Source organism: Hypanus sabinus, chromosome 26 (assembly GCF_030144855.1).
Source record: "Hypanus sabinus isolate sHypSab1 chromosome 26, sHypSab1.hap1, whole genome shotgun sequence".
NCBI classification, from domain to species: domain Eukaryota; kingdom Metazoa; phylum Chordata; class Chondrichthyes; order Myliobatiformes; family Dasyatidae; genus Hypanus; species Hypanus sabinus.
The window spans coordinates 38615194-38638869 of NC_082731.1; the positions used below are offsets into that span (position 1 = coordinate 38615194).

The 23676-nt window shown below is 44.6% G+C and overlaps 2 protein-coding genes across 2 annotated transcripts in view; one reads left to right on the forward strand and one right to left on the reverse strand.

The window, feature by feature from the left end:
• Nucleotides 1-30: 30 nt before the first annotated feature.
• exosc5 (exosome component 5) lies at nucleotides 31-15918 on the reverse strand. Its single transcript, XM_059950905.1, has 6 exons — nucleotides 15703-15918; nucleotides 13589-13702; nucleotides 9065-9186; nucleotides 6607-6747; nucleotides 4276-4365; nucleotides 31-414 (listed from the first exon to the last, which is right to left on the reverse strand). Exons 1-6 carry the CDS (start codon nucleotides 15797-15799, stop codon nucleotides 316-318), a joined length of 663 nt encoding a protein of 220 aa, XP_059806888.1. The 5' UTR covers nucleotides 15800-15918; the 3' UTR covers nucleotides 31-315.
• Nucleotides 15919-16424: 506 nt separating this feature from the next.
• The window catches only part of bckdha (branched chain keto acid dehydrogenase E1 subunit alpha), a 57999-nt gene continuing 50747 nt past the window's right edge, over nucleotides 16425-23676 (forward strand). Inside the window, exon 1 of the mRNA XM_059950903.1 lies at nucleotides 16425-16708. Within this exon, the coding sequence (XP_059806886.1) occupies nucleotides 16601-16708 (108 nt within the window). The 5' untranslated portion in view covers nucleotides 16425-16600. The remainder of the gene's footprint in view (nucleotides 16709-23676) is intronic.

Consider the following 23676-nt stretch of genomic DNA (forward strand, 5'->3'; position numbering starts at 1 on the left):
GATAAATGTTTAATTAGCATGAAACCAATAATAAAAAAATCAGCAGAATTTTATTTTTAAAAAGTGTTCCTTCTTCCTGACTCTCAGACATATTCAGCCAGTGTTTGACAATAGTTCACGTAGAAAGCCAAATGCAGGGAAAGGCAAAAGTTGTGATGCAGTCTCTGAGGCGCTGTCCAGCAAGTTCAGCCAACTGCAGGGGTTCAAGAACACAGCCCAAGCAAGCACCATGTTTTCAAACCAGAAGCACACCTCTGTTGTCCTCATCTCTGGTGCAGCAGGGCTCTGCCTGGAAGGTCCATTCCACACTTATCTTTATTCATTTAGCTTTGAATACCTTCTGCTTACCAAGTCCCTATAGAACTGAAAGATCTTCTCTGAAGCCTTCTGGCATATTGCAACACACTGCTGAAGCTGAAACAGAAGACAAGTGCGTGAGCTACACCATGGAGAAAGCTTCAAATCCCAGATTTATTACCAGAGAATGGGTTAATATGGATAAACACTGTTATGTACTCGTGACACATGACAGTGGAGCCCTTGTCATGTGACTGGGGTTGAAGCTGTACTGGACTTGAGGTGATGGTCTTGTGATGGTGGAAAGACGTCATTTTCCTGCCAGTAGAGATCATGTGACGGGTTTTTTTTTTTACAGGTTATAAAAGGTAGACCCCACCCTGTGAGGAGGGGCAGTTCGTGGCTGGATTTGCCAAGTTGACTTCATGCCACTGCGTGTTTGAAGTGATGACGCAGTTTAGTTGAAGGATGAAGTTTTTATTTAATGCCTAAAGTTTAAAAGGTTAATGCCAACAGGTTCTTTATGATTCTGTTAGTTTGAGAATTAGAGGAGAGTGAAGATTCAAGGTTGGAAGTTAAAGATCGAGGAGAATCGCTTTCTACGGTGAAACGGGGGCGACCTTTGTTTGATCCTTATTTGGAAGGATTTCGTTGACTATCTTCGTGTTAATCCCTGGGTTTACCAGAAAGGATTGAGGATAGTGAGGAAGGAAAGGTCAGTGCCTTTAAGCCGTTCTGTTTCGTAAATTCTTCGTGGGAATTTCGACGTCGGGGATCGAAGCAAGCGACGTGAAAGAGAATTTAAATCGTCCTGTAAAGTCTCTCCTTTTTAAATGGACTGTGAGCATATCGAACTTTTGGCAATATCACTTTAAAGAACTGTTTTGGAATACCACTTTAAAGAACTGTTTGGAATATCACTTTACGAACTGTTTGAACAGCCGTTCAGCAGCTGTTTCCGGTTACGGTAGTGTTTGTTTACTTTTGGGGGGTTTGTTTTCTGTGTTTAATAAACGTGTTGTTTGTTATAAGAAACCCTTGCTGAACTCATATATTTATTGTTGCCTGAATACGTAACAACACTAATATTTGCTAAAAGGGAGAATTACCTCTCTGGTCAGTTTTGGTAACCATTGCAGGAAAGATGTCATTAAGATGGCCTTTCCTGTAATATGTATTAAGCCCAACACATCGATACAGCTACAAAGAAGGCACAGCTGCAGCCATATTTCATTAGGAGTTTGAGGAGATTTGGTAGATCACCAAAAACACTCTCAAATTTTTAAAGATGTACTGTGGAGATGATTCTAACTGGCTGCAACACCATCTGGTATGGGCGGGGGGGGGGCATCTGCATCGGATCAAAGCAAGCTGCAGGGTTTTAAACTTAGCACTAGCCCCATTAGTATCCAGGTCATCTCCAAGGAGAGATGCCTCGAAAAGGCGGTGTCCATCGTTAAGGACTCCCATCAGCCAGATCATGTCCTGTTCTCATTGCTATCAATCAGAAAGGGAGTGCAGAAGCCTGAAGATGCACAATGATTCAGGAACAACTTCTTCCCCTCTGCCATCTGAGTTCTGAATGGACATTGAACCCATGAACACTACCTCAAAACTTTTTTTTTAAATTTCTACTTTTGTATTACTTAATTACACCACCAATTTTCGCATGACCTATTTAATTTCACACACACACACTTTAATTAACAGTAACTTCTCTATTATTATGTATTGCTGTGTGCTGCTGCCAAAAAAACAACACATTTCACGACATATGCCGGTAATAATTAAACCTGATTCTGAACATAGTAAGCCTGCAAAGATGTAAGAGAATGTTACTAGGACTCCAAGAAAGAGGTTGGCCAGGCTAGAACTTTATTTATTGGAGTATAGGTGGCTGTGGGATGACCTTAAAGAGCTGTAAATATTTATCAGTGGGTGGGGGGGGGGGGGGGGAATGATATAGGCCTCTGTTAGTCTCGTGAGACCATGGATTTGCACCTTGGAAGGTTTCCAGGGCGTAGGACTGGGCAGGGTTGTATGGGAGACTGGCAGTTGCCCAAGCTGCAGGCCTTCCCCTCTCCACACCACCGATGTTGTCCAAGGGAAGGGCACTAGGACCCAAGCAGCTTGGCACAGGTGTCGTCGCAGAGCAATGTGTTGTTAAGTGCCTTGCTCAAGGACACAAACACACTGCCTCAGCTGAGGCTCGAACCAGTGACCTTCAGGTTACTAGTCTGATGCACCAGGCAACGTGCCAATGGGGGGGGGGGAATAAATAGGTTGAATGTACACAGCCTTTTTAAGGAATCTAGAGGGCACAGGTTTAAACTGAGAGGAACTATTTAAAATTTATCTATTTAAAATTGATCTAAGCGATAAATTTTTGCATATGGAATGAGCTGCCAAAGGCAGTTATTGACTGAGGCAGGTCCATTAACTATTTGTTCGGACAGGGACTTGGATAGGAAAGGTTTCAAGGGATATAGGCAAAACACAGATTAATGGGACTATTTTAGGTGGACATTTTGGTAAGCATGGACAAGTTAGGCCGAAGGACCTATTTCCCCACTGTATGTTTTGATATATGCTATCAAAACTTTGCAACTTAGATGATCATCAGATAACTGTACATTAGAGGAGTTACTGGAGATGGCCGTAGAGTGGTGATATTACTTGGGTAACTGATGAACCCAAATCCAGTGACTGAACTTGACGCACAACAGGGAAATCATTCAGCCTGCTGTTCAAAATAAACTCTTCCAACCCTCTTAAACTTTTCATCACTCATCAGTAAAAACTGGGATAGCATATACAGATCGAACACTGCCATGGATTGTCCCAAGCTTGGCTGCGAGAGGGCGAGGGTTGGACATGGAACTAGCAACCCCACCCTATCCCGTAAAAACCCAGTGCGACAGAAATGCCAACAGGAGCTCCAAAGATCTCATGCCTGAGAGGGGAAGGATACACCACGAAGCTGGGCTACACTTCAAGACAATGTGGAAGACTAGCCCAGGACAGAGGACTTTGGCGAGCTGTTGTTGGCAGCCTATAGCACAGTAAAGGTGACGGGTTTCAAAAAGAAGCAGGTTCCCACATGGAAGGCTGGTCCAGAGGAGACAGCCCGTGGGAAGCCGGCAAACTGGATCCAAAGGGTTATTTTTCTGTCCACTGGGTGGAAGGAATCTGAACATAGCGTCTAAGAACGTGATGCAGATACTCTGCCAACATTAAGCAACACTTGGACAAGCTCTTGAATTACCAAGAGCACAGAAGACCACAGACCAAGTGCTGGTAAAGAGAATTGATCTAGACGGGTGAGTGACAGAAAGAAAGGGCCAAAGGGGCTTATTTCTGTGCTGTACAAAACCACGACTCTAAGAATGTGCATCAATATAGCACCTTTACATTTTCAAACCCTTGCTGTGATATCAGACCAGATCTGACACTGACCCACAACTATTAGGGCAGAGGGCTACTTGATCAGCATAGATACAATGCACTGAGGAGTTCTGTGCTTTCAGACTCTAAGACCTTCAGTTTGCTGCCCTTATCAGATTTAATTAAGTAGCTAATTTAAATTCAGCAGGAGGTTAGGGAGAAAACTGCAGACAAGAAATTAAAGCCTTCCCCAAACAAATAATTTGCACAAGTGCCAATTATTGCCAGACACATAAAGCACAATCTAATTTTAAAAATTAAGAACCATTAGTGAGTGGAGAATATGTCAATAATTGATTTTAGTATTCAGTGCAGGTTCTCCATTAAGCTTCTCAAATCTTGCCTGACCTTCAACTGGAACAATGCAATGATCAGCACTGACGGATAGTCATCTCCTGCTCTCCACGCAGCTTTCGTCCCCGCGGATTTTCCTGTAAGGCAGACCCCATCCTTCACAAGCCTGTACCCTTTCTTTCACAGTAAAGAGGGGGATGGTGAAAAAAGATTAAAAAGGCACGAGCTTTATAGACCAACCTCCTCAACAGAATATGATCCTTTTGTAGACAACGTGAGCAATTGGTTCTCAACACTGTCGATGGAGAAGGTGAGAACGGCTGCTGCACCCTGGAACAAACAAGGCCAAGAATTAGAAAGGAGGACAGGGTTGTCTTACTGCCCTGAAATTAACAAAGATGATTTGCAACTTTCACCAGCATTAGTTAAATCCATCCTCAGGTGTTTGACAGGTTTATAAGTAAACCTTATTGAGAGATCCAAGATGGCGGCGCGACGCAGCTTGCAGCAGCCACTCCGGAACTGATTATCTGTTATTTGTGTAGTGGGGCTACCGTGCGCAATCATAATCGATTGAAAACAGACGTGGAAGCACGGAGAAACATCGGGAAATTCCAGGAAGACCTTCTTTGTTGCTGCTGCTGCTGTGAGGTCCGGGACTCTGCTGGGAAGAACAGGCCCCCAGTCCTCGGGGTTACATTGCCAATGGCCGTTGGCGGGGCCGTCTTAATACGCTCGACAGAGGATGGTGCTCAGAGAAGCTGTGCCGGAGGTGATGGTCGTCGGCTCAGAGGTTCGACGGACTCAGGTCGCTTTCGGTGTGTGCTGTGTCTGCGAGGCTGAGTCAGGCGGTGCCCTGGAAGTCCATAGCGGGGGTACTCCCTTCTGCCGCCGGCATGGGATGGCGAGTCTGTCAGGACCCTGGGGACTTGTGGAAACTGTGGTGATTTCTTTTGAACTTACAATATCTTGGACTATTTTTACTGTGCCCATAGTCTTTTGCTAACTGTTCGCACTGTTGTAACTATATGTTGTAATTATGTGGTTTTGTGCAGGTCTTGTAGCTTTAGTTTTTGGTCTTGTTTTTGTCTGGTGGATTTGGAGCTCCTTTCCGGGGAATGTGTTGGACGGTAGCGCAATATTAATACGCAGCAGCCTCTCCAGACTCATAATTGGGGATTGCCAAACGTTACGTGGATTTTCTGGTGTAGTCTGTTTTGTCATATGCTTTTGTGATATCATTCTGGGGGAACGTTGTCTCATTTTTTAACTACATTGCATTTGTGGTTTCTAAATGACAATAAACTGAATCTGAATACAAAGAAAGAATAGGTTTTGGTTTGATTTGTAAGCTAATGCATTAAATCATGACTTAAAAATGTTAGTGTCCGGAGGTACAGGCTCTGTTAAAGATCCTTAAACTGACAGCAAAAAAAAGGTCCATTTGAAGGCTCTGGGCCTGTACTTGCTGGAATTCAGAAGAATTGGGGATCTCATTGAATCCTATTGAACGTTGAAAGGTCTCAAAGGAGTGGGTGTGCATGGAGGGGGAATCAAAGACCAGAGGGGACAGCCTCAGAACAGAGGGACGTCCATTTAGAAGAGAGATGAGGGGGATCTACTTTAGCCAGAGTGGTGGATCTGTGGAATTTGTTGCCACAGGCGTCTGTGGAGGCCAAGTCTTAGGGAGAAATTGGGGCTGAGAGGGAAATGGATCAGCCATGATGAAAGAGTGGAGCAGACTTGATGACCAAATGGCCTAATTCTGCTCCTATATCTAATGGTCTTATGGTTCTAAAACACTTTGAGGTGTGCAGTGGATGTAATACAAATAGAAATTCCTAACTGCAATGGCACATTTATTCCCAGTCCGGAAATACTCTTTCTCAACGAGGGATCAGAAGTGGAGAGAGTGAGCACTTTCACGTTCATGGGTGTCAATATCTCCGAGGACCAAACCTGGACCCAACATGTCGAAGCAGTTATAAAGAAGGCCAGACAGTGGCTATATTACATTAGGAGTATGAGGAGATTTGGCATGTCAAATTTCTACAGATGTACCATGCAGAGCATTCTAACTGGCTGCATTACCGTGTGTAATGGGAAAGCTACTTAAAGGATCGAAATAAGCTGTACGGATTTGTAAACACCGTCAGCTCAATCATGGGTACTAGCCTTGTAGTATCCAGGACATCTTCAAGGAGAGGTGCCTCAAAAAGACAGCGTTCATCATTAAGTACGCCCATTACCCAGAACATGCCTTGTTCTCATTACTGCCATCAGGAAGGAAGCACAGAAGCCTGAAGACACACACTCAACAATTCAGGAACAGCCTCTTCCCCTGCCATCAGATTTCTGAATGGACATTGAACACATGAACACTACCTCACTATTTATAAATTATTGTTGCAATACTAATTTAATTTAACTAATTTAGAGCTTTCCTTCCCCCCGCCCCCCATAATTATGTATTGCCATTGTACTGGTACCACAAAGTTAACAAATTTCACAACATATGACGGTGATATTAACTCTGGATCTGATAATGTCCAGGGATTTCATATTACCGACCTTCTCCATCGCAGTCGTCGGGTCCAGAATGATGTTTCTGTCTGAGTCGATCATACACGTAATCCCGCAGAAGACACATTTCATTGGGAGTCCAGCATCCATCAGTGCCATGCAGGTAGCATTCAGGCAACATGACAGCAACTACTCCTGTCAGTTAAGGATTTCACCGGCAACGAAAGCTTCAACAGAAATTTGCAGATCCACCACCCTCTGGCTAAATTCTTCCTCATCTCCATTCTAAATGGACTATTCCGAGGCTGTGTCCTCTGGACTTAGACTCACCCACCATAGGAAACATCCTCTCCAAATACACTCTATCCAGGCCATTCAACATTCGATGGGTTTCAATGAGGTTACCACTGTCCTTCTGAATTCCAGTGAGTCAAGGCACAGAGCCACCAAACGCTTCTTGTATGACAAGTCTTTCAATCCCGGAATTGCTTTTGTGAACCCCTCTGAATCCTAATGTCTGCACATCCTTTCTTACATAAGCGGCCAAAAACTGCTCACAATACTCCAAGTGAGTCTTCACCAGCGCTTTATAAAGCCTCAGCATTACATCCTTGCTTTTATATTCTAGTTCTTTAGAAATGAATGTTAACATCACATTACCTTCCTCACCATCGACTCAACCTGCAAATGAACCTTTAGGGAATCCTGCACAAGGACTCCCAAGTCCCTTTGAACCTCAGATTTCTGAATTTTCTCTCCATCTAGAAGATAGTCTATGCTTTTATTTTTTTCTACCGAAGTGCATGACCATACACTTTCCTACATCTGGTGCTTTTTTGCCCATTATCCGAATCTGACCAAGTCCTTCTGTAGCCTCTCTAGTTCCTCAAAACTACCTGCTCCTCCATCTATCTTTGTACTGTCTGCAAATCTGGCCACAAAGCCATCAACTTCAACATCTGATTCATTGACATATGATGTAAAATGAAGCGATCCCAACAGAGACCCCTGTGGAACACCGTTAGTCACTGGCTGCCAACCAGAAAAGGCTCCCTTTACTGCCACTCTTTGCTTCCTGCCAATCAAGCAATGCTCTATCTATGCTCGTACCTTTCCTGTAATACCGTGGGCTCTTAACTTGTTAGCAGCCTCACGCGTGGCACCTTGTCAAAGGCCTTCTGAAACTCCGAGAACACCACCCACCAAACCTCCTTTGTCCAACTTGCTTGTTACTTCTTCAAATAATTCCAAAAGAGCTGTCAGGCAAGATTTTCCCTTGAGGAAACCATGCCAACTATGATGTTATTTTATCACGTGCCTCCAAGTTCCCGAAAACCACATCCTTAACAATCGATTCCAACGTCTTCTCAGCTACTGAGGTTAGACTAACTGGCATATAATTAGCTTTGTTCAGGATACGTGTTCAGGTCTCTGGAGTTGTGACCTGAAACTATTTCATTCTAATTCAGAGAAGGCAGCCTATCCCAACGTGCTCTCAGGCACATTTAGGTTAATGCCAGAGCGCTGGTCAATATTTAGTCCATAACCAGTGTCATGAAAACAGGAAACTCAAGAATTTGCAGATACTGGAATCTGCAGCAACAAACAGGGTCTCCCTGTTTGACCCGCTGCCGTCCAGCAAAAGGTTCAGGACACTAAAAGCCAGAACAAATAGACTGAGGAACAGCTTCTACCCCAGAGCTGTGGCCTCCATCACACCACTCCCACAAAACAATGACTGAAACTGTGAGCACACACAAGGACTCAAATACTTGCACTAACGGCACTTTGTGCATTACTGTGATATTCTGGTGCTGCTGCAACTTTTTTCTGCTACCTGTCTATTTAATACTGTTTTTCTATTACTGTCTTGTTTTTATCTACTGCTCTATTTAATTGCCTGAGAGGAAGCCAAACAAGGTTTCATTGTATCTGAGTTTAATGATAATAAAGATCATTCATTCAATCTGCTGGAGCAACTCAGTGGGTCAAGTAGCAAATCATAAACACAAGTGATTCTGCACATGGTGGAAATCCAGAGCAACACACTCAACGTGCTAGATGAACTCAGCAGGTCAGGCAAAATCTATTCAAATGTATAAACAGTCATTGTTTTGGGCCGAGACCCTTCATCAGGTCAAGCAGTATCTATGGGGGAAACGGAAGGAGCTGTTGACATTTCAGGTCAGATCCCCAATCATTATGGAGTCACGACTCAAAATGAGGACAACTCCACCCACATCCCCCCATCCCACTCATAATCTGCTTGATCTGCTGAGTTTCTCCACCAGTATGTTAATTAAAACTTATTTTGGTGGTACCCCAGTGCATAAATTTTCAACCTAGTCATACTGTACAGGATCAGACCAGCGAGCCCTTCAGTGGTTACTGGTCAATTTACCTGAGCAAAGGAATGCTTCGGTTTAAAAAAAAGTCCTTCTAATAACAGAGGGTATTTTGGTGAGAAGTTGCCAGGGTGACCGACCTATCACTACGGTCAGGATACAGATCCAGAGTCATGGATGACCTGCAGTACGACTGTGATGGAGGACCGTGGGTGCAGGGCAGTCAGGATGGTGGCTTCGCAAGTGTTTCGAATCATCTGCTCCTTGCTCTTCTCTGCCACACCTTTGACAAGAAAAAGACCATGACGTTAAGTGAGGTGAAACAAAGCAACAACATTCTCACAACAACAAAGGCCAGCAGCAGATCTCAGAAAGCATTACAGGGAACTTGACACATCCTGGAACTCAATGGAAGATACTTGTTATTATAAAAGTCAAGACTATTCAATAGATGCTCTGGCGAAAGATCTTGGACCTTAAACATTAACTTTATGTTTCCACAGATATTACCCGTTTCCATTATTTTGTATTTTTGTTTTAACATTTCTGTATGGAGAATGCCCAAAATACTGATGAGCACACTGGGATCCTTTGCAAAAAAACTCAACAAATTAGAAGTTTCATAGATGTTTGCAAATCCAAAGATATATTTGGTATGGAAACACCAGTGTCCTTGAATGAAAAATCTTACAAAGAGTAGTGGGTACTGCCCAGTGTTTCACGGGTAAGGCCCTCCCAGCTATTGCGCACATCGACATCATACGCTGTTGCAGCATCCATCATCAGGGAACTACCCCCCCAACACCCAGGTCATGCTCTCTTCCTGCTGCTGTCATCAGGAAGAAGGTACAGGAGACTCAGAACTCACACACCAGTTTCAGGAACAGTTTTTACCCCTCTTGAACCAAAGGGAATAACTTCACAACTCAAATTCACTTTTGCTGCATCATTTTTCAGCTTCTAGCCTCTTGTCTCTTCCTTCACTCTCATCGCTCCTCACCTGCCTCGATTTACTTTTAAAACTCTCTCTACCCATCGCTCCATTATCGAAATGTTACCAAACCTATGAACTCACTTTCAAAGACTCTTCATCTCATGTTTTTGATATTTATTGCTCATTTATTTATTATTATATGTTCTTCTTTTTATATTTTCATAGTTTCTTTCCTTACACATGGATTGAACACCCAAGAAGCTGTGGTTGTCCATTGATCCTATTATGGTTATTATTCAATTATGGATTTATTGACAGTATTCACAAGAAAATGAATCTCAGGGCTGTAAATGGTGACATATATGTACTTCGACAATAAATTAACTTTTAAAAAGCTCTGTGCCTATTTTCCAATTGGAAAGGTCACAGTCAACTGAATGATCTCATTTTTTTAAAGTATGTGTACCACATACAGCCTTGAGATTTGTCTCCTTATAGGCAGCCATTAACCAAAGAAACCCAATAGAACCCATTAAGAAGACTGCCAAACAACTATTGTGCGGAGAAAAAATATCAAATCTTGCAAACAATGAAAGTAAGCAAATTAACATTCAGAAGTGACGTTCACAGAAATGAATCCACAGCCACGAAGCCAGTCATCACCGCAGCCCCACCAGGAGCCTGTTAGTTGCAGGCCACAGCAACCTAGCACTTAAATCAGCCTAAATCTCTGGTCATACCTCGATTTTGGACCCTGGCCCCGTTGCTTTGATGTGCTCTCAACGCAGGCCCTGCTGCTTCAAGATGTTCTTGGATCCATAAGACATTAAGAGCAGAATTAGGCCATTCAGCCCATCAAGTCTACTGTCATTCCATCATGGCTGATCCAGGATCTCACCCAACCACATACACCTGCCAACTCACCATATCCTTCAATGCCCTGGCCGATCAAGAAACAATCGACTTCCGCCTTAAATATACACACAAACTTGGCCTCCACTGCAGCCTGTGGCAGAGCATTCCATAGATTTACAATTCTCTGGCTAAAAAAATTCCTCCTTACCTCTGTTCTAAAGGGTTGACCCTCAATTTTGAGGCTATGCCCTCTAGTTCTGTATACTCCCACCAGAGGAAACATCCTCTCCACATCCACCCTATCTAGTCCTTTCAATGAGATCAACCCGCATTCTTCTAAATTCCAGTGAGTACAGGCCCAAAGCTTCCAAATTCTCCTCATGTTAACTCCTTCATCCCCGGAATCATCCTCGTCCACCCCCCTTGGACTCTCCAATGACAACACATTATTTCTGACATACAGTGCCATAAACTGTTGACAATACTCTTAAGTCACTGAATTATAGGAAAGATGTCTACAAATTAGAGAGAGTACAGCGGAGATTTACTAGAATGTTACCTGGGTTTCAGCACCTAACTTACAGAGAAAGGTTGAACAAGTTAGGTCTTTATTCTCTGGAGCGTAGAAAGTTGAGGGGGACTTGATATAAGTATTTAAAATTATGAGGGGGATAGAGAGAGTTGAGGTGGATAAGTTTTTTCCATTGAGAGTAGGGGAGATTCAAACAAGAGGTCATGAGTTGAAAGTTAAGGGGCAAAAGTTTAGGGGTAACACGAGGGGGAACTTCTTTACTTAGAGAGTAGTAGCTGTGTGGAACGAGCTTCCAGCAGAAGTGGTCGAGGCAGGTTCGATATTGTCATTAAAAAAAAATTGGATAGGTATATGGAAAGGAATGGAGGGTTATGGGCTGAGTGCAGGTCGGTGGGACTAGGTGAGAGTAAGCGTTCGGCATGGACTAGAAGGGCCAAGATTGGCCTGTTTCCGTGCTGTAACTGTTATATGGTCATAAGTGCGGCCTGATTATTGTCTTATAAAGGCCCAGCATTATCTCCTTGCTTTCATATTCTATTCCCCTTGAAATAAATGCCAACATTGTATTTGTCTTTTTTACCAGAGATCAACCTATAAATTAACCTTCTGGGTGTGCTGCATGAGGACTCCTCTGCACCTCTGATGTTTGAACATCCTCCCCATTTAGATAATTGTCCAGACTGTTGTTCTTTATACCAAAATGCATCATCATATATTTCCCAAAACAGTATTCCATCTGCCACTTTTTGCGAGACCTGCTGACCTGATTTAGCCTGTCTGTAACCTTTCCAATTTGGCTTGGCACTTTGATTGGCCAAACCTTCCTTGCTCTGAATTTCTACAAGTTTCACTCCATTCCCTGACAGCTCATTCAGGATGATTCAATCAGTGTGCTACCTTATATTTCCGGGCCAAGTTTCATACCTCAATATCTTACCATCGCTATCCGTTTCACATCTCCGCTCCCTGTATTACCTCCTCCGGCAGCCCCATTTGTGGCATGGCAGTGTAGTGGCTAGCAAAACACTTTACAGTACCAGTGACCTGGGTTCATTTTCTGCCACTGCCTGTAAGGACTGTGTACATTCTCTCCGTGAATTTTGTCTGGGTGCTCTGGTTTCCTCCTACAGTCCAAAAGGCGTACTGGGTGGTAGGTTAATTGGTCATTGTAAATTGTCTTGTGACTAAACTAGGGTTAAATCCGGGGGTTGTGCAGCTGTACAGGCTGGAAGGGCCTATTCCGCACTTATCTCAATAAATAAAAATAAATGCTAGACGCGTTCACACAACCTCACCAAGCAGTTCCACCCAGACTCCATTAGTACTTGACCTAGCACCACACTGAAGCACTACTGGCTCTCTAATTCACAACAAGACCTTTGTCGCCTGATCTCTCCCCACCTCTGCTCCCTGCTCTATCACAACGGGCTCCAAATCTCACCTACGTTTCTCCCTTCCCGCATTTGTCCAAAGTTCAAGGCTCATTATCAAAGTATGTATACGTATTTGTCAACTTGCAGGCAGCCACAAAGGAAAGGTATCCAAGAGAACCCAAAGAAAAGGCCCATAAAACACCACAGTGTGCAGGGGAAAAAAACCCACATCATATGAACAATAAAAGCATTCAAAACTGAGGTCCACGAAAGAGAGTCCATCCAGACATGAAGCCACAACCTTTGTTCAGCACAGAGCCAAGTAAATATCGCAGAGCAGCAAACTGAGCTGCCTGCTCTGACGCCCTGAACTTTCTAATCGATTAGGGAGCTCTATTAACATTTTATTTCTCCTTCGACTTCGCAAAGTAGATTTTGTGTCTGTTTGTGAATTATGTGAAGAGAGAGGCTGCCTGCCTGGAGTTCAGACTGGACAAAAACAGTTTGGAAATTCAAAAGCAAACACCAGGAAGTCTGCAGATGCTGGAAATTCAAGCAACACACACAAAATGCTGGTGGAACAGAAGGGTCTCAGCCTGAAATGTCGACAGTGCTTCTCCTTATAGATGCTGCCTGGCCTGCTGTGTTCCACCAGCATTTTGCCTGTGTTGCACAGTTTAGAACTTATTGTGTTTTTTGGTAGATATGTTTTTATAAATATTGGCAGTTTTCTTTTTGTTATATTTTGCAAGTTTTGTATTTTGGTTATCTGTAATTAACACCCTTGCAATAAAGTGTGAAGTGACTCCGGTCATTTTGTTCTTTTGTCATAACCCACATATTTAAAAATTTATTTCCTACTTGACTGCAATTCACCCAGTTCTCCATGACATCTGCAATACTGCTGTACTTAATCAATCTTTTTTACCCCTCTCTCGGATATCAGTCAGATGTTTTCCAATAGTTGGCCTTGTGGGAAGTCAACACTCACCTGGTAACCCAACTTTTGGCTTGAGTAGGACATCCAGTGTGGCTTTGTCAAAGATCTCCTTGCTCACTTTCACCTCTGCTGGTCCATACACAGCAGCCAGTACTGTCGTGTCTCCTACAATTAAAAATGTATATTAGGGCAGGCAAATAGCAACAGTACAAAAGAAGGCTGCCACACCTCAAAAATTCACATGTAAAGGGAGTTTCTTCTTTTTCTTTGTTACTGCGTATGTTAATCAAAATGGCTTCTTTGTTTTGTTAAAAGTAGGAATGCTTCTTTGTTGCGAGAGAGTGCTGGAAGCTTGTTTGGGTTAAAATTTACTGATAATGAGAATTGTATTCCTTTGTTAACCAATTGGGATTAATGTTATTCTTTCTTCTGAGTCTGTAAGCTATTGTTGGCGGGCTTTTGGGGAGATCGGCGTGAGGGGAGAGAGGACACGATGCTGTAAACTGGGCGAGGAACGGACCCCAAGCGGGGGTCCGAGACCAGGAGGTACCCCGAGAAGAGGAGACAAAGATAGATGTGCTTGTTGACCACTTTGGGTGGTCCTGAGCTGCGAGTCGAGGAGTTCGGAGGGGATCAAATGGTGGCCAGAAGACTTCGGTAATTGAGCTCCAACAGTTGTGCACGAAGTGGTTTGGACTTTGATAAGTTTGGCGCCTTTTCTTTATTTTCTTTTCCTTCATGTATACTGTAACGTTATTAATTACTTAGTTACAGTAATCTTTATAAACTATAATAATTTAATCACATATGGTGTCCTGTCTGTTCTTTGGCGAGGCGGGGACATCACACAGCATCCACACAAGCTGATTACCCAGTTTGGCGGGGCCGAAGGCTGCTCCCCCTAGACGAGAACGAGCTGAGCGAGCCTGAGGAGACCCAGGGGGTTACACATATACCAGTTACATCACGGAAACAGACCATCTTGGCCTCCTAGTCCATGCTTACTCTCACCTAGTCCCACTGACCTGCACTCAGCCCATAACCCTCCACTCCTTTCCTGTCCATATACCTATCCAATTTTACTTTAAAAGACAATATCGAACCTGCCTCTGCCACTTCTACTGGAAGCTCGTTCCACACAGCTACCACTCTCTGAGTAAAGAAATTCCCCCTCAACTCATGTCCTCTTGTTTGAATCTCCCTTACTCTCAATGGAAAAAGCCTATCCACATCAACTCTATTTCTCCCCCTCATAATTTTAAATACCTCTATCGTCTCCCCCCCCCCCAACCTTCTATGCTCCAAAGCATAAAGACCTAACTTGTTCAACCTTTCTCTGTAACTTAGGTGCTGAAAACTAGGTAACATTCTAGTAAACCTTCTCTGTACTCTCTCGATTTTGTTGACAACTTTCCTGTAATTCGGTGACCAGAATTCAGTAATCTAGAATCACATCTGTCTTGAGTTAATCACTGTGCTGGTAGACACCAATGACCACATTTACTATCACCTTCAATGCCAAAGCACACCCTTTGGTTGAATGAGGTAAAAAGATGTTTGAAGATGAAGAGCTCAGTCCAGGTATAATATTCTGTCTGCTGGCAGCAGCGATCCTACCCTTCATGAATGATTTTGAGAACCAGACCACTTACAGTAGGCATCTTAGAACTTTTAAAAAATGCCACCAACTCTGCCTGCACTAAATCCACCGACTGTACAAATAACACCAGACTTCCGTGGCAGGTTATGCCGCATCATATACATTGGAGACCTAATAGAATTAGCCAATCGCCTTTTACGGGTTAAAGTGGAGAAGCATTCAGGATGATGTAGAGAGCTTCCAATGGGGAACATCTGTGAACAGCATTTTTACCCCACCCCATCAGGCAGCTCCCTCCTGGCTGCAAGCTCTCCACTTTCTCCGTTGTCCACCTAGACAGATAGATCTGCTCCCCATCAAGGTGAACAGGAGTGTGAGCAAGGCCACCTCCATCCCGAGGGACTGCCGGAACAGAGATTGATGCCAGGCCGCGGAGTGAGGGTAAAACCAGGCGATCGGTTTAAACTGAGCGCGGGCTGCATCTGCACCCGATCAACGCTCTGGCCCCGAGGCCTCGGCTCGCTCCCAAGTTCCCCGTGTGGGCAAACGGCGCCTCATCACCCACCTTGCGTAAAGCAGGCCGAGCCGTCGGGCCGGGACAGGAGGCCGTGTTCGCAGGTGAACGGCCGCAGCATCCGCGCCTCAGCGCTGGCCGTTCCCATCGTCAGCTCCGGTCCACGCCAAGGCCTAGCCACACCGCTGACCGACAGCGAGCACCACCATCGGTTTCAGCGCCGACTCCTTCCAGCCAATCATCCGCAGCACCCTCCACCTCTAGCCAATCAGCCACAGCGCCCTCCACCTCTAGCCAATCAGCCACAGCGCCCTCCACCTCTAGCCAATCAGCCACAGCGCCCTCCACCTCTAGCCAATCAGCCACAGCGCCCTCCACCTCTAGCCAATTATCAACAGCACTGCACTAACCAATCAGCCACAGCGCCCTCCACCTCTAGCCAATCAGCTGCAGCACCCTCCACCTCTAGCCAATTACCAACAGCACCTTCTAAGCCAATTATTCGCAGTACTCTTTGTCACTAGCCAATCATCCGCGGCATTTTCTGTTTCTGCCTGCAGTCGATTAGTTCCTCATAGCTCTAGCCAATCAAAACCCGCGAGTCTGGGACGCAGCCCCCTCCCCGCCCACTGCTGCCGCTTCGATCAAGTCAGGTCCCTTCGAGCAAAGGTGACCAACTCATGCCTTAATTTAATTAGAGTTGGTTACCCCGCGGTTACTTATCATCTAATGGTATAATTATTTGATTTTATTTTTGTCCAGCTCTGTGTGGTAGTGGGAGCGTTTTCCGAGGGCAGTCAGCTGACTGTGACCCGGACACCGCAGTATTGAACACGTTCAGCGGGCGGACTCCCGACTTACGAAAACCCCGCGTTCTGACGTCATACGCACTCCGCCTTACGAACGCGCTCAGAATAGACTACAGCAGCAACCTGGGCAGACGGTCAAGATGGCGGCGGTGGTCGGGCACCTGGGTCGAGTGTGGAGCAGCCTCGGCAGGAGTTTTTACAGCCGTCGGTTCCTCACAGCCACCGTTCGGCGGGCTCTCTCGGCCAGTGTAAGTCAGCGGAGTTCCGGGGCGATACTCGGGGAGGGGAAGCGCCGACAAGGTTGAAGGACGGCCGGCCGGCATCTCTGTTGCCCCGGGGCCGCCAACCTGTAGAAGCAAAGTCAGGTGTATTGTTATATCGGTATTCGCAAGAGTGGTAACAAACTTACTTGCAGTAGCATCACATAAGATTGTACAGGTTTGAATGTAGAGGGGCGAGAGGAGTTTTGGTAGAGGTGTACGAAATTATGTGCGGTATAGATGGGGTAAATGCATGCAGACTTCTTCCACACAGGTTGGGTGAGGCTACATCGAGAGGTCATAGGTTAAGGGTAAAAAGGAAATGTATAAAAGGAACATGAGGGGAAACTTCATTCAGGTGATGGTGAGAGCGGGGAACGAGCTGTCAGTACAGCCAACACGTACAAAAGCTGGACCCTTCGAAGGGTCTCGGCCCGAATCGTTGACTGCTCATTTCAAAGGATGCTACCCGACCTGCTTTTGTACGTGTTGATTTGATCACAGCGTCTGCAGTGTACTTTGTATTTACTGTCAGTACAGTGGTGCATGCGAGCTCGATTTCAATGTTTTAGAGGAGTTTGGATAGTTACGTGGATGGGAGAGTTAAGGAGAGCTATGGTCCGAGTGCAGGTCGATGGTACTAGGCAGTTTAAATGGTTCAGCCCGGACGAGATAGCCTGTTGGGCGTTTCTGTGTTGTACTTTTCTATAAGCTGCATTCAAAAGAAGAAAAACATTAAATAAACATACAAAATCTGGAGAACTCAGCAGGTCAGGCAACATTGATGGAGAGGAATAAACAGTTGATGTTTCAGTCCATGACCCTCCAGGACTAAGGAGGAAGAATCCAGAATAAGGAGGAGGGGTTAGGGGAAGGAGTACAAGTTTGCCCGAAGTATTTCAGCAGCGGAGAGCTACTAGAAGTATTTTCTGCCAAATCCTCTAAATTATTGTCACCAGTTTGAAGCCAGAGCAATGTTACCAATACTGTAATTGTATACGCAAGAGATTCGGCATATGCTGGAATTACCACCATTTGTGGCAGACAGAGTGAATGTCGTAATCATACTGAACCATTTCCATGAGTGGGTTACTGGAATTACTCCCAAAGTAAGCACCCTGTTAGCAGCGCAGTCACTCCAGTACATTACTGTAAATCACTGATCACTTCACAGCTTTGTGTTTTAGTTTTAACATAATGCGTGTGTCTCTACACGAGAGGCTGGGCAAACTAACTTTTCTTTGGAGTGGTGAAGGCTGAGGTGAGATCTGATGGAGGTTTATAAGAGTATGCGGGGCATAGGTAGAGTGGACAGGGAGTATCTGCTTCTCAGGGTAGAAATGTCTTGTACCAGGGGGCATGCATTGAAAGTTGAAAGGGGTTAGGTTCAAAAGAAATGTGAGTGGGATACTCGGAGAGGGGTGGATGCCGGGAATGCACTGCCTGATATGGTGGTAGAGGCAAATACATTCGAGGCTCTTAAGAGATGTCTGAATGAGGAAGATGGAGGGAACAGGGCATTGTGTAGGAAGGAGGGATTAGTGTTTGGGGGGGGGGGGGGGGGTTGATGCCTGGCCTGCTGTGTTCTACCAGCATTTTGTGTGTGTTGTTTGAATTTCCAGCATCTGCAGATTTCCTTGTGTTTGCTCGTTGATTCATGTTTTAGTTGCTTTGGCATAACATTGTGGGTGAAATGGCCTGTGCCTGTGCTGTACACTTCTCTGTTCTATGTATGTTGTATACAATATTAATATTTTGATATGTCTTGCTCTCGCATCTCTCCCTCATACAATTTGTATATAGGTTAGTTAATTTTGCTGACAGTTCACCCCTAGCTATCTGAACTATCCACTTGTCTGTATTAATATCAATTTTTCTTTGTTTAATAACTTGTTTATAGAGCGTCTTCAGCTTGGCAAGCATAACAGTTCCAAAGATACTTCAAAATGTACCCGACAAACTTCTTACACTAGAACTTATGAAGGTAGATGAGAAACGCAGTTCAAGTGAGAGATTTTAAAGTGCTTCCTTAAGGAGGAATAATTGACAGAACCTTTTTGTTGAATTCTCGTGTTCAGGTTCTCACTTATTGCGCTGTCCTTGCACAAGGTTAACAGCTTTCTCGATGCTGAAGAGAAAGAAATTTGAGAATTGGGGAAATTGGAGCAATATGCTGTGATGGGGATCAGAACTTGGGATGACTTCCAGATAGATATTGGATGCCATCCAGTTTCTGTGGAATAGAATGATGAAGATTAGTCAGGACAACAACTAGTGCTGTTGTCTTTCATATTTGCTTCGTGCTCCTGACAACTATCACACCTTTTCCCCTCTTCTCTTTGCATTATCTTCCCTCTGCAGGAATTGTCAAAAACAGTTTACTTAAAAGTACATATTATTTATTAGCAAGCTTGTGTTGCTTAGTTGGCAAAACAGAATCCCCACTTCCAGCGCCTGGGAAAACCTGCAAATCAAGTGAGCCCTCAAGAACAGTCTGGGCTGCTGCTGATAACATTTGTTATCACATACATACTTTGATAAATGTAGACAGAGAAGCTTTCTCGTGCAACAAACACCTCTTTGTTCTTTTGAAGAGCAAACACGAGGAAATCTGCAGATGCTGGAAATTCAAACAACAACACACACAAAATGCTGGTGGTCAGGACGAAGGGTCTCGGCCCGAAACGTCGACAGTGCTTCTCCTTGTAGATGCTGCCTGGCTTGCTGTGTTCCACCAGCATTTTGTGTGTGTTGTCTTCTTTGTTCATACATGATTTTCACAACACGACTTGTCAAGCTGCCAATAAGTCAGTTAGGTTTTAGCCCTTTTAATTCTGCATATAATTCCACAGCCCTCTCCCCCCCCCCCCCACTCCATGTCAATACTACCTGACCCTAGATTTAGCTCTAGATTCCTACATCTATTGAGCAAGATACTTAAAAAATAACACGATTTCTAAGTGTTGGACAGTATCAAAGCAAAATGAGGAAGGCTCGAAGCTGCAGAAATGTTTCTGAGATGAATGATGAAAATATCATGGAAGGACAGAGTAACAGTTGAGGAAGTGTTGTGTGAAGGTGGAATAAGAAGAAAGCTGATATCAATCAGAAACGGCAGCTGGAAATCCTGTGGGACATTTACTGAGGAAAGAGGAGCTTGAGCAGTGATGGGGTAAACTGGTCGAAGAAAAGTCACGGTTGACAGTGAATGGCTTTCGTGAGTTTCGTCAAGAGATGGACTCAAGTTTTGAAGAGCTTATTAGAACTTCTGAGATTAAAGAAAGGTGGAAGACCACAATCGCCCATGTCGTACGACACAGCACTTGATGTTGTTGATCCAACATCTGCAGCTTCCCCTGTATTAGAATAGTTGAGTTTTAAGCTGGAGGCATGTGTAATTCTCTCAAGAAGAAGCATCTGTGCTTCAACATAGTGGTGACACATTTCACTGTATGTTTTGATGTTTGCATGATGAATAATCTTAAATCTTGACCTGAATTATGTATTCAAATCTTTGGATAAGAGTTGAAATACCAATGGAGATACTGTGGCGACCCATTTCCTAGCGCACTCGAACCGGCTCACAAATAGCCAACGCGCCGGCATAAAGGCCAGTCCCAAAAGGGCGCCAAGTCTGCTTCACCAGCAAGGGGAAAAGCCCGCGCGGGACTGTGAATACGTGCCCCCTACAGCATCCGCGCGTGGGACATGACTGTGAATACGTGCCCCCTACAGCATCCGCGCATGGGACAGGACTGTGAATACGTGCCCCCTACAGCATCTGCGCCCGCGGAGGGCGGGATCAGGAAGGCTTTAAAGCGAGGCCACGAAGTTCGAATAAAATCTTTTTGTAACTGCAGTTCATCGACTCCATGTCGTAATTTCAGTGCTGTGTGTAGCACACCGCTACAATTGGTGACCCCGATGGCCCAAACAATATTTGGGCTAAAGATGACCGACGCCGCATCTGTTCATGCAGTTTCGTTGAAACTGCCAAGCTTCTGGACGCTGTGACCTCACCTATGGTTCCAGTAAGCAGAAGCCCAATTCCACATTCGGCAGATAACCTCGGAGGACACACGTTACTACTATGTGGTGAGCTCCCTCGACCAGGACACAGTGGCCCAGGTTGAGGACTTCATACGGTCTCCCCCAGCGGACGGCAAATACACGGAATTCAAAGCCCTGCTCATAAGGACTTTCGGACTCTCACGGCGCAAGCGGGCTGCCAGCTGTGACTTAGCTGTGAAAGACCCTTGCCATGCAATGTTGAATCTGCTTTTCTTTCCGCAGGTACAGACACACTTGCTGAGTATTTCTAGCATATTCTGTTTTCATTTTGAGCCTGTTATTTACTGTGGTTTATAATTGAGTACACTGAATCTCAATTGTACTTCCCATTCCCGATTCCTCTTTCCAACTTGTCAGTCCATGGTCACCTCAACTGCCACAATGAAGGCACGCTCAGGTTGGAGGAACAGCACCTTATATTCTGTCTGGGTAGCCTCCAACCTGATGGCATGAACAACGATTTCTTGAATTTCCAGTAATTGTACCCCCCCCCTTCTCTCCTTCACCATTCCTGTTTCCCTCTCTCACCTTATCTCCTTCCCTGCCTATCACCTGTCCCTGGTACTCCTCCCACTTCCTTTCTTCAATGGTCTTCTGTCCACTCCTATCAGATTCCCTTTCCTCCAGCCATTTATCTCTTCCACCAATCAAGTTACCAGCTCCTTCCCCCTCTCCTGGTTTCACCTATCACCTGCCACCTTGTACTTCTTCCTCCCCTCCCCCAACATCTTTTTCTTTCCAGTCCCGATGAAGGGTCTTGGCCTGAAACGTCAACTGCTTACTCTTTTCCATAGATGCTGCCTGGCCTGTTGAGATCCTCCAGTATTTTGTGTGTGTTGTTTTGTATTTCCAGCATCTGCAGGCTTTCTCATATTTGTGATATGCAGAAGTTATTTCCTGCATTCATTTCCTTGTCCTCTGAAAGCCAAATACACTTTTGTAGCTGACAACTTGTCCCTGCAACTAAGGTATACTTGTTCTTGATATATAAGTGGAATCCCAGTTAAGATGATGCTGAACTGTGGTCTTTGTCAACGCTGTGACATAGACAACAGTTTTTTAAGCTCCTATGGGTGGTGTTATGGTCATAGATGGGAGTTAAGGGTCATGTTAGGAACAAGGATGTGGCGGAGTTAAAAGTCAGGCTGGAGTCTAAGCCTTTGTGCCACGTTTGAAGGCCAGCTAGGTGACTGGGTGTTGAAGACCATCTGACGTCTAGACCTTTGCTCTGTGCTTGAAGGCCAGCGATATGATGAAGGACATTTGGAATCTGGGCTGCCATGCTTGAAGGCTAATGACATGGACGTGTGACAGGGGTTATCTGTGGATGTCAGCTTGTGCCCAGGATCAGATGTCCATGTGAGCAGGTAGCAAGTGAGCCTGGGCTGGTGGGGGTCCCATCGTTGGCCAGTCGTTGGGGGGGGGGGGGGGGGGGGAGGGGTTGATGCTGAAGCTCGATGCCTGAAGTCTGGAAGTCGATGGCTAAAGCCTGGAGACTGAACGCCTGCCCTGGGGTTGGAGAATTGTCTGCGGGTGGGTTGGGGTGGGAGTAGGAAAGTGGCGTGTTTTACTGTTGCTGTTGTTTTCCTTGCTGTTTTCTTTGTAATGCTGTGCATAGCGGAATGTGTGGCCATACTTGCAGGCTCCCTCCGGCACATCCTTATTGGTTTTTAACTCAAATTTCTTACTTTGTGTTTCAGGTATATTGATAAATAAATCTGAATCTGCAAAGTCAATTTTTGCAGGACCACAACACACTTGAATCTGAACCTTCTCTGATGGGTCAAAATCCTAAATAATATTTGTCACTTAATTAAAGTACAGTGGATTCGGGTTAATTGGGCCATTAGTTATTCGGGGCAGTGTCTTATTTGGGACAATCTTAAAGAACAAAAACTAAACAAGGAAACAGCTGTGGTTCCCTTCATTTATTTGGGACACTAGGCCGCTCAGTTCGAACAGGAGACTTGCTGAACAGTTTCGAACTCGCATCAGTTGCATGCATTTGTGTGGCTGTTAGGACTATACCCTCTTAGAGTGAGCAATTTTTAAATTGTGTCAGTTAGGTGTGCTTGCGTTCAGAAAACAGTGAGTTTTGTTGCTGATAGTCGGTGAGAAATAAGCAATAAGGCAATTCAGAACTGGTCTGCTCACTGCAGTTTCAAGCTTTGAGGCTTGCAGGTGCCAGAAACGGCTGGAAGTGAATATGAAACGATTTCACTATTTCAGCAATTTGGGAACTATGAAGAATTACAAGGTATAGACAGTCATCTTGAATGTTGCGATGGAAGTGAAGGTTTGGAGGATGGAGTCGTCGAAAGTGTTGTGTGAAGGCAGTCCATTATCTTCACTGGGTGAAGATAATTTGAGCTGATTTTGTTCATTTATAGTCAAGAAAAGAACTCTGTCAATAACTATTAGGCTAATACACAGTTTTAGAGTACTGTAGTAGTATTGATAGTGTTCTAATTTGTTCTGTATTTAATTCCAGTAGATAATTTGTTGCTCAATTAAATGGTAGTTTGCCTTTTTATCTGATTGGGCAGCCACTTAATCGAGCCAAAATGTATTGGTCCAGAATCCACTAATTATTTAAACAACATTATTTACTTCACTCTCTCATTGCTGATTGTTAGGGATTATTCTGCAGTTATGAAATAATGCATTAATTAAAATGAGAACCAGTCTTCAGGAAATCTGCTCATAATTTAACTTCAACTGATACCTTTAGGCTAATGAAGCCAGTCATTGGGTGTGGGACATTCTATTTCTGTCCCATTGAAAATGGTGGCTGAATGTTCATGTTAATTGTTCATTATTGAAAACTTCAAATTGAGATCTGGGAAGGCATTAAACGGCCATCTCCTGTATTTTTACCACATCAC

What these genes read in the sequence shown, in the direction of transcription:
- exosc5 (XM_059950905.1), bottom strand. Translation starts at nt 15,799, where the DNA reads ATGGGAACGGCCAGCGCTGAGGCGCGGATGCTGCGGCCGTTCACCTGC. An exon ending in CTCGGCCTGCTTTACGCAAG is followed by an intron (nt 13,703 to 15,702) that starts GTGGGTGATGAG and finishes TTTTAATTGTAG; the next exon opens with GAGACACGACAGTACTGGCT. An exon ending in GATCATATTCTGTTGAGGAG is followed by an intron (nt 415 to 4,275) that starts GTTGGTCTATAA and finishes CTTCTGTTTCAG; the next exon opens with CTTCAGCAGTGTGTTGCAAT.